Source organism: Piliocolobus tephrosceles, unplaced genomic scaffold (genome assembly GCF_002776525.5).
Source record: "Piliocolobus tephrosceles isolate RC106 unplaced genomic scaffold, ASM277652v3 unscaffolded_43756, whole genome shotgun sequence".
NCBI lineage: Eukaryota > Metazoa > Chordata > Mammalia > Primates > Cercopithecidae > Piliocolobus > Piliocolobus tephrosceles.
Genome location: NW_022328483.1, coordinates 413 through 10459, shown reverse-complemented (window position 1 = coordinate 10459; position 10047 = coordinate 413). Strand labels below are relative to the sequence as shown.

General features: G+C 53.9%; 1 protein-coding gene across 1 annotated transcript; it reads left to right on the top strand.

Annotated features, from left to right (window-relative positions):
* Positions 1-1487: 1487 nt before the first annotated feature.
* On the top strand, positions 1488-9131 carry LOC113224129 (proline-rich protein 12-like). Its single transcript, XM_026453414.1, has 5 exons — positions 1488-2090; positions 2316-2449; positions 3123-3595; positions 7633-7758; positions 8326-9131. The coding sequence occupies exons 3-5, from the start codon at positions 3265-3267 to the stop codon at positions 8601-8603; spliced, it is 735 nt and encodes a 244-aa protein (XP_026309199.1). The 5' UTR covers positions 1488-2090; positions 2316-2449; positions 3123-3264; the 3' UTR covers positions 8604-9131.
* Positions 9132-10047: the final 916 nt, after the last annotated feature.

The following is a 10047-nucleotide window of genomic DNA, read 5'->3' as shown; positions in this document are numbered from 1 at the left end:
CTAGCCAGAGGGTCTGACTCCAGCTACAGTGTCGGCAGCTTCCTCAGAGGAGGCCGACACAGGGAGTGGGAGGGGGCAGAGGTAGGGGCAGTCTCCCCGGGCTGACAAGATGCTCCAATGGCTTCCTCAAGCTGGTGCTTTTTTTTTTTTTTTTTTTTTGAGACAGAGTCTTGCTCTGTCGCCCAGGCCGGAGTGCAGTGCTGTGATCTCGGCTCACTGCAACCTCCACCTCCTGGGTTCAAGCAATTCTCCTTTCTCAGCCTCCCGAGTAGCTGGGCGTACAGGCATGCACCACCACGCCTGGCTAATGTTTGTATTTTAGTAGAGGTGGGGTTTCACCATGTAGGCTGGGCTGGTCTCAAACTCCCGACCTCAAGTGAGCCGCCTACCTCGGCCTCCCAAAATGTTGGGATCACAGGTGTGAGCCACTGCACTCAGCCTGGCCCTCCTTTTAAAGACATGTTCCTTCCAGGGACTCATTTTGGCATCTGTCACCTATTTCAGGAAGCATTCTTAGATTCAGTTTAAATTTGAGGCTGAGCACAGTGACTCACGCCTGTAATCCCAGCACTTTGGGAGGCCAGGACAAGTGGATCACCTGAGGTCAGGAGTTCAAGACCAGCCCGGCCAACCTGGCAAAACCCCGTCTCTACTAAAAATACAAAAATTAGCCTGGTGTGGTGGGTGCCTATAGTCCCAACTACTTGGGAGGCTGAGGCAGGAGAGTCGTTTGAACCCGGCCACTGCACTTCCAGCTGGGTGACTGAGCAAGGCTCCATCTCAAAAAAAAAAAAAAAAAAAAAAATGTGAGGCCCCTCCTCTAGGCTTCTATAGTGTCCTGGGAATTGGCAACAGGACATTTATGACTTGTACTATTATTTCTTGTGTCCATATTTGGCGCCTCTGCTGCCCCTTTAGTCCTCAAGGTCACATTCTCTCACGTCCGTCAGTTGCCATCGCCCAGCTGGGGCACACGCAAACTGCAGGGTGGTGGTGGTTTGTGTTCAGGTGTTTGTGGGGTAGGGGGAGCAGAGATAGGGAGCCTTCCTGTTGCTCTGTCTTCCCCGCTGTGGACATGCTGATCAAATGGTCTCAGGTAACCTCACCTGCCTATTCTTGGCACAGGCCACAAACTCACCCTGTTTTGTTTATTTGCTTGTCTGTCTTATGACGTCTGTTATTACCTCTGTGTGAAGGCTTTTTTGGTGTCTTAGACCCCTCAGGCTGCTATACCAGAATACCATAGACCGGGTGGCTTATAAGCAACAGAGATTTGGCTGGACTTGGTGGCTCACGCCTGTAATCCTAGCACTTTGGGAGGCTGAGGCGGGTGGATCACCTGAGGTGGGGAGTTCAAGACCAGCCTGACCAACATGGAGAAACCCCTCTCTACTAAAAAGACAAAATTAGTTGGGCGTGGTGGCACATACCTGTAATTCCAGTTTCTCAGGAGGCTGAGGCAGGAGAATCAGCTTGAACCCAGGAGGCGGAGGTTGCGGTGAGCTGAGATTGCGCCACTGCACTCCAGCCTGGGTAACGTGCAAAACTCCATCTCAAAAAAGAAAAAATAAAAAGAGAATTGTGAGGGGACACAGACCACACCAGGACGTCTTGCTCACAACCGTACCCTCCTGTCCAGCACAGTAAATAGCAGGCGGTGCCCAAAGATTGTCCTTACTCTGAGTCACACAGGAAGTTCTGGGCTTTCACTCCGTAAGGCAACAGTGACTCAAACTCTGCAGCCTAAGAACGAGCAGCCTGATCCAGGGTACCGGGTGGGCAGGAGGGGACAGGGCCAAGTTCAAGCTGCACACAGAGCTGAACACATCATGGGGGTAGAAGATACTTGTTGGTGACGTCTCTGCCTTTTCTCTAAGGGGATGGTGAGGGAGGCCAGTGGGCCAGGGCGTACGGGCAGTAGGTACGGGAATGAGGGCTGACCCTGCTGGCCTCACCACACCCCTCCTCCTCAGCTGGCGTTGCAGACGGGGCGTGAACCCCCACCCATTTGGCGAGTCCAGAAGGCCCTTCTGCAGAAATTCACTCCAGAGATCAAGGACGGTCAGAGGCAGTTTTGTGCCACCAGTAATGTAAGCCTGCAAAGGGGACCAAGGACTTGGGGGCCCCGGGGTGTGGTATCTAGGAGCTGGGGTTCCCCTTCGCAGGAGTGTGACTCACTCCACAGTATATCTGGAAGGGGGCCGCCGGCTGCCGGGACGCTCCAGGCAGCTGCCGTGGTAGCCCAGGGCACGGGGGTGTTGGCTGTCTGGCTGGCAATGTGAAGAATTTCCTCATATGCCTCTTTCTCCCCATAGTATTTGGGGTATTTTGGGGACGCAAAAAATCGGTACCAGCGCCTCTATGTAAAGTTCCTGGAAAATGTCAATAAGAAGGACTACGTGAGGGTCTGTGCTCGGAAACCCTGGCATCGGCCCCCAGTGCCAGTCAGGTACCAACCACGGGGGACACAGGGGCAGGTAGTGTGCAGCGCCGACAGGCATGGGGATGGAGCATGCAAGAGAGAAGGCTAGAGAGTGGGAGGTGGGGACAGAGCCCAGAGAGAGAGAGGGACAGAGACCCAGAGACATGAGGGAGATGGAGACTCAGAAGGAGACAGAGAAAAGGGGGCAGAGATGGGGGAGGATAGAGATCCAGAGAAAGGGAAACAAACCCAGAGACGGGAGGGGAGAGAGCCTCACAGAAGAGTTCAGAGACCTGGGGTGGACAGAGACCCAGAAAGAGGGCAACAGAGACTCACAGAAGGAGGGGAACAGAGACCAGAGAGGGCGGCGGTCAGAGTCCCAGAGAGGGAGGGGATCAGAGACCCACAGAGGGAGGGGGTCAGAGTCCCACAGAGGGAGGGGGTCAGAGTCCCACAGAGGGAGGGGGTCAGAGACACAGAGAGGGCGGCGGTCAGAGTCCCAGAGAGGGAGGGGGTCAGAGACACAGAGAGGGCGGTGGTCAGAGTCCCAGAGAGGGAGGGGGTCAGAGACGCAGAGAGAGAGAGGAGGGGACAGTATGAGAGAAGCTGTTTCTGTGCCTAGGGCACTGATCAGGGGCAATGAGGAGAACTTCGGTTCTCGGGGGCTACTGACTACATTCCCTTCTCTGTTCCCTTCTAGACGCTCTGGGCAGGCCAAGAACCCCACATCTGCTGGGGGTAGCTCTGCACCTCCCCCTAAGGCCCCAGCACCACCTCCCAAGCCTGAGACCCCTGAAAAGACGACATCCGAGAAGCCCCCAGAGCAGACGCCTGAGACAGCTATGCCTGAGCCCCCTGCCCCCGAGAAGCCCTCCCTCCTGCGGCCTGTCGAAAAGGAAAAGGAGAAGGAGAAGGTGACGCGTGGGGAGCGGCCACTGCGGGGCGAGCGGGCCGCCAGCGGACGGCAGACGCGGCCAGAGCGGAGTCTCGCCACAGGACAGCCTGCCACATCCCGGCTGCCTAAAGCCCGGCCTACCAAGGTGAAGGCTGAACCGCCCCCTAAGAAGAGGAAGAAATGGCTGAAGGAGGCAGGGGGCAACGCTGCGGCAGGTGGGGGCCCACCAGGCAGCTCCTCGGACTCAGAGTCCTCCCCTGGAGCCCCCAGCGAGGACGGTGAGGCTCCAGGCAGCCTCAGGGCTGTAGGGGTGGGTGGGAAAGGGACACAGGTGAGGGCTGTCCAGAGGGCTCTAGGTAGCCTCAGCAAGACGGTAACAACTAGTATGTTACAGTTAATGGCAGCAGCTGACAGTCACGGGGCATCTAACTGCACAACAGGCTGCCTGCTAAGAAGCTGATGGATGTTAACTTGTGTAATTTTCACCCATCCTAGTAGGTAGATACTGTTACCCTCATCTACAGGTGAGGAAGCCGAGGCACCAAGAGACAGCATCATAGTCTGTGTTGGATGCCCACCAGAGTTGCAACTGAGCCCAGGGTGCCTCGGACTCTACTCTTCAGTGCTGCGTTCTGCCTCGTAACAGGCAGGATTTGAAGGCTGAGGAAGATGTGGGACATCAGGTGGCTGTCCTGGAGGCTCTGTGATGGTGGGGTTTCCTATGAGGCCCTGGGTGACACTGAGAAAGAGGCATAACCTCTTGTGCCTTAATGATCTCACCTGTAAAATGGGTTCATAACAGACGAAGCTCATAGGAGAGTGCCGGTCTTTAGTAGACACCACTTGTGTACTCCGTGTCTGCCCAGCACACTGCCACATCCTCAGTGCTTATGATGTCTGGTTAGGCCGGGCACAGTGGCTTGTGCCTGCAATCCTAACACTTTGGGAGGCCAGGGCAGGCAGATCAGGTGAGATCAGGAGTTCAAGACCAGCTTGGCCAACATGGTGAAACCCCGTCTTTACTAAAAAATACAAAAATTAGCCAGGAACGGTGGCGCACGCCCGTAATCCCAGCTACACGGGAGGCTGAGGCAGGAGAATCACTTGAACCTGGGAGGCAGAGGTTACAGTGAGCTGAGATCAGGCCACTGCACTGCAGCCTGGGAGACAGAACAAGACTCCATCTCAAAAAAAATATATATATATATCTAGTTAGTGATGACAGTAACAACAACAAAAATATATATATGTATTCACATATGTACAGTAAGGGTAACAGCTGAGTTTTGTTAAGTGCTTACTATGTGCCAGGTATCATTTTAAACATTTGCATATAGGCTTACTTGACCTTTACCTAATAAACCCTGTGAGATAGCTTGTTAGAATTATCCTCATTTTAAAGATGGGGGCCGGGTGTGGTAGCTCACACCTATAATCCCTCCACTTTGGGAGGCCGAGGTGGCAGGATCACTTGAGCTCAAGAGTTAGAGATGAGCCTGGGCAACATAGTGAGACCCCCATCTCTACAAGAAATTTTTTAAAAATTAGCTGGGCTTGGTGGCGAATGCCTGTTGTCCCAGCCACTGAGGAGGCTGAGACAGAAGGATCACTTGAGCCCATGAGTTCAAGGCTATGGTGAGCTATGATTATATCACTGCTTTCCAGCCAGGGTGACAGAATTAGACCCTGTCTCTAAGGATAGCTTCTTAAATAAATAAATAAAAGACGAAGAAACTGAGGCACCAAGAGGTGATGGGACCTGGTCAGGGCCACACAGTTTTTAATCTCTGTTTTTAACAGATATTAAAAATACAGCCACTCAAGGCTGGGTGCGAGGGCTTACGCCTGTAATCCCAGCACTTTGGGAGGCCGAGGCGGGCGGATCACGAGGTCAGGAGATCAAGACCATCCTGGCTAACACAGTGAAACCCCGTCTCTACTAAAAGACACACACACAAAAATTAGCCGGGCATGGTGGCGGGCACCTGTAGTCCCAGCTACTCGGGAGGCTGAGGCAGGAGAATGGTGTGAATCCAGGAGGCGGAGGTTGCAGTGAGCCGAGATCGCACCATTGCATTCTAGCCCGGGTGACAGATGGAAACTCTGTCTCAGTAAATGAATGAATGGTTCTTTCTCAGGGTTGTCCAGGGTCCCAGTTTCCTTCTCTCTTGTTGATGAGCTGTCTGCCTTATTGCTGGGGTCATGACCCCTTTCCAGTGAGCCCAAGCCCAGTTTCTGCCCTTGGCTACCCCATATACCTTCCCCATCAAGCTCTTTGTCCTGGCTCTTTGTCCCCTCCAAATCCCATCAAGCTCTTTGTCCTGGCTTCCCCATCTTACACACCTCTGGCTACACAGTCACCTGACCAGACTTCCCAGGAGCCATCATCACCTCTTTTCCTTTTTTTTTTTTTTTTGAGACGGAGTCTCACTCTATCACCCAGGTTGGAGTACAGTGGCGTGATCTTGGCTCACTGCACGCTCCACCTTCCGGGTTCATTCCCCTGCCTCAGCCTCCTGAGTAGCTGGGACTACAGGTGCCCACCACCACACCCGGCTAATTTTTGTATTTTTAGTAGAGATGAGGTTTTACCATGTTGGCCCAGGGTGGTCTCGAACTCCTGACCTCAGGCAATCCACTCGCCTCAGTCTCACAAAGTACTGGGATCACAGGCGTGAGCCACCGCACCCAGCCTTTCTCTTTTCCTTTTCTACCTATCGCCCCCACAGCCGGGCAGCTCCCAGCCCTGCCTGCCCCCATCCCCTGCACTCTTTCCCAGACCTGCCCAGCTCAGCCTCGTCCTCTGCTTCCAGCCCTGCCCCACCTCCATTTGTTCCTAGCTGGTCCATCAGCCTGGACTTCAGCCTCACTCCTCCAGTCTGTCCCCTACTTGGCTTTAGGAGGCGTCTTTCTACAGTTATACTCACCCCTTCCCTGCTCTCAGCTCTCCCGTGGCTCCCTAGTGCCCACCAGAAAAAGCCCTTGCCCTTTCTGCCTCATGCTGGAGGCCCAGTATTGTCTGGCCTACACTGACCTGTCCAATCCCAGCTCCCATCTCCTCCCTCAGCCTTGCCTTTTTATGATCTGACCTCTCTGGATGCACTCTTTTGGAAACCAACAATGCTGCTGCTTTAGACTTAAGTGAAGCCACAATTAAGTGCTCTGAGCTATCTCTCAAAGCTCAGCCTTTGACCTTGAACAAGGGTGACTCTGATGCCTCCTGTGAGCTGCTTTTTTTTTTTTGAGACAAAGTCTCACTCTTGTTGCCAGTGCAATGGTGCCATCTCGGTTCACCACAACCTCTGCCTCCCAGGTTCAAGCGATTCTCCTGCCTCAGCCTCCCGAGTAGCTGGGATTACAGGCATCTGACACCACATTCAGCTAATTTTGTATTTTTAAGAGAGACGGGGTATCTCCATGTTGGTGAGGCTGTTCTTGAACTCCCGACCTCAGGTGATCCACCTGCCTTGGCCTCCCAAAGGGCTGGGATTACAGGCATGAGCCACTATGCCCAGCCCTTTTTTTTTTTTTTTCGAGATGGAGTTTCGCTCTTGTTACCCAGGCTGGAGTGCAATGGTGCGATCTCTGCTCACCACAACCTCCGCCTCCCAGGTTCAAGGGATTCTCCTGCCTCTGCTTCCCAAATAGCTGGGACTACAGGCATGTGCCACCACGCCCGGCCAATTTTGTATTTCTTAGTAGAGATGGGGTTTCTCCATGTTGGTCAGGCTGATCTCGAATTCTCGACCTCAGGTGATCCACCAGCCTTGGCCTCCCAAAGTGCTGGGATTACAGGCCACAGCACTTTACGGGCCAGAATACCCGGCTTTTTTTTTTTTGAGACGAGGTTCACTCTGTCACCCAGGCTGTGCAATGGCACAGTCTTGACTCACTGCAACCTCCACTTCCTGGGTTCAAGCCATCCTCCTGCCTCAGCCTCCCAAGTAGCTGGGATTACAGGCGTGTGCCACCACGCCTGGCTAATTTTTGTATTTTTAGTAGAAACAGGGTTTTGCCACATTGGCCAGGCTGGTATCAAACTCCTAACTTTAGGTGGTCTGCCTCAGCCTCCCAAAGTGCTGGGATGACAGGTGTGAGCCACTGTGCCTGGCCTTCTCTGAGCTTCTTGCGGTTCCTGTGATTCTGCCACAAGAGCACGTGGCTTGGTGCTTGCCTGTCAGTCTTCCCTAGTGGACTTGGACCTCCCGAAAGCAGGGATTTCTCTTCTGGTCCCCAGTGTTGAGAACAGCATCTGCCACACAGGTGGTCTCAGAGGAAGTTGGGATAACGAGCCTGCGTCCTGTCTTTTCTGCAGAGCGGGCAGTACCTGGGCGTCTGCTGAAAACCCGGGCGATGCGGGAGATGTACCGGAGCTATGTGGAGATGTTGGTGAGCACAGCACTTGACCCAGACATGATCCAGGCCCTGGAGGACACGCATGGTGAGCTGAGGCCTGGGGAGGAGGGGTGGGGGCTGACTCGGTCTGAGGGAGCAGGTGCTGAGGGCTTGGACCTGATATGAGAGAGGAGAGGTTTGGGGTCTGGACTCCTGGGTCTAAGGGAGGAGGAGCTGAGGCCTGGACCTGGTCTGAGAGAGGAGGGGCTGGGGCCTGGAGTCCTGGGTCTGAGGGAGGAGGTCCCTGGGTCTGAGGGAGGAGGGGCTGGGGGCCTGGACTCCTGGATCTGAGGGAGGAGGGGCTGGGGGCCTAGACTCCCAGGTCTGAGGAAGGAGGGGACTGGGATTGGACTCCCGGGTCTGAGAGAGAGGAGCAGTTGGGGGTCCGGACTCCTGGGTCTGAGGAAGGAGGGGCTGGGGGTCTGGACTCCTGGGTCTGAGGGACGAGGAAGCTGGGGCCAAGACTCCTGGGTCTGAAGGAGGAGGGGACTGGGGCCTTTACTTTTGTCTCTGAGTGGGAAGGGGATTTGGGGACCCAGACTCCATGACCCCACCTTGGCCCCAGTGCTTTGTGGGGCTGTGGCCTTCCTGACACCATGTCCTCATCCATCAGACGAGCTGTACCTGCCCCCCATGCGGAAGATAGACGGCCTGCTGAATGAGCACAAGAAGAAAGTCCTGAAGCGGCTGTCACTAAGCCCAGCCCTGCAGGTGCCTGGGGCGTCTGGGCAGGGGGTGTCTGGGGCCCAGGGTCCACATAGAGAAGACATGTACGTGTTGGCTGCTATTGGGGAGGGTGATTCTTGGAAGGAGATTGTCCTTCTGGGCTCAGATGGGAGAAAAGCTGAGGGCAGGACTGTCAGGAGATCTCTGGGTTCTCAACAGCCGTGAAGCCCACATGGGGAGGAGCTGTGGGCCTTGGGGCGGCGGAGGGGAGGTTTTGAAAAGCTGGGCTGTTGTTGCGGAGAATAAAGTGTGGAGCCAAACATAGACTAGGCCTGCACCCAAGGCTGGTGCTGGACTGATAGCTTCTTCTTGAGTCCAGAGCAGGCTGTTAGGATCCCAGGCTTCCGTGTTAAGTCATCTGTATGATTTCCCTTCTGGGATATTCTGGGATGGACTATCAGGGCTCTGAAATCCAAGGTTAAACTAAACTGGCTCTGAGGATTCTGGTTGGGATGTTAGTGTGGCACTTAGAATTCCGGGATAGAGTGTTAGGGTAACTGAGACTTCTGGAATCGAATGTTATTCTGACTTTGAGAATTCTGGAAGGCTTGTAGTGAGTCTGAGAATTCTAGGCTGATACTAAGAATTCTGGGATAGGCTGTGAGGCTGGCGCTGAGATGGCTGGTGGGAAGTTAGTCTTAGAAAACATGCAGGGAGGCCGGGCGCGGTGACTCACGCCTGTGATCCTAGCACTTTGGGAAGCCAAGGCTGGTGGCTGGCCTGAGGTCAAGAGTTCGAGACCACCCTGGCCAACAGGGTGAAATCCTGTCTCTACTCAAAATAAAAAATTAGCTGGGTGTGGTGGTGGGTGCCTGTAGTCTTAGCTTCTCAAGAGGCTGAGGCAGCAGAATCAGTTGAACCCAGGAGGTGGAGCTTGCAGTGAGCCGAGATGACACCACTGCACTCCAGCCTGGGCGACAGAGCAAAGACTGTCTCCAGAAAGGAAAATATATGGGGAAATATTAGTCTGACTCTGAGAATTTTGAGTGAGATAGTAGTTTTCTCAGAATGATGGGTGGGATGTTAGAATGACTGATAATTCTGGAATGGATTCTTAGACTGGTGTGGAGAAATCTAAGCTGGAATGTTATGCTGGCTCTGAAAATTTGGGGGTAGAGTGCTGGGTGGGTTGGAAAATTCTGGGTAGCATTAGGTTATAAAAACTCTGGAGGGTATGGATTTAGTCTATCAATTCTGAGACGGATTGTTAGGCTGGCACTGAGGACTGTGGGTGAGATATTACACTACAGTGGGTAATCCCAGTGTAGGATATTAGGGTAGGTCTGAGAAGTATGTTTAGTCCGGAGTTAGAATTCTGGGGTAGATGGCCGGGTGCCATGACTCACACCGGTAATCTTAGCACTTTGGGAGGCTAAGGCAGGTGGATCACGAGGTCAGGAGATCAAGACCATCCTGGCTAACATGGTGAAACCCTGTCTCTACTAAAAATATACAAAATATTAGCCAGGCATGGTGGTGGACACCTGTAGTCCCAGCTACTTGGGAGGCTGAGACAGGAGAATGGTGTGAACCTGGGAGGTGGAGCTTGCAGTGAGCTGAGGTCGCGCCACTGCACTCCAGCCTGGGCGACAGAGTGAGACTTTGTCTC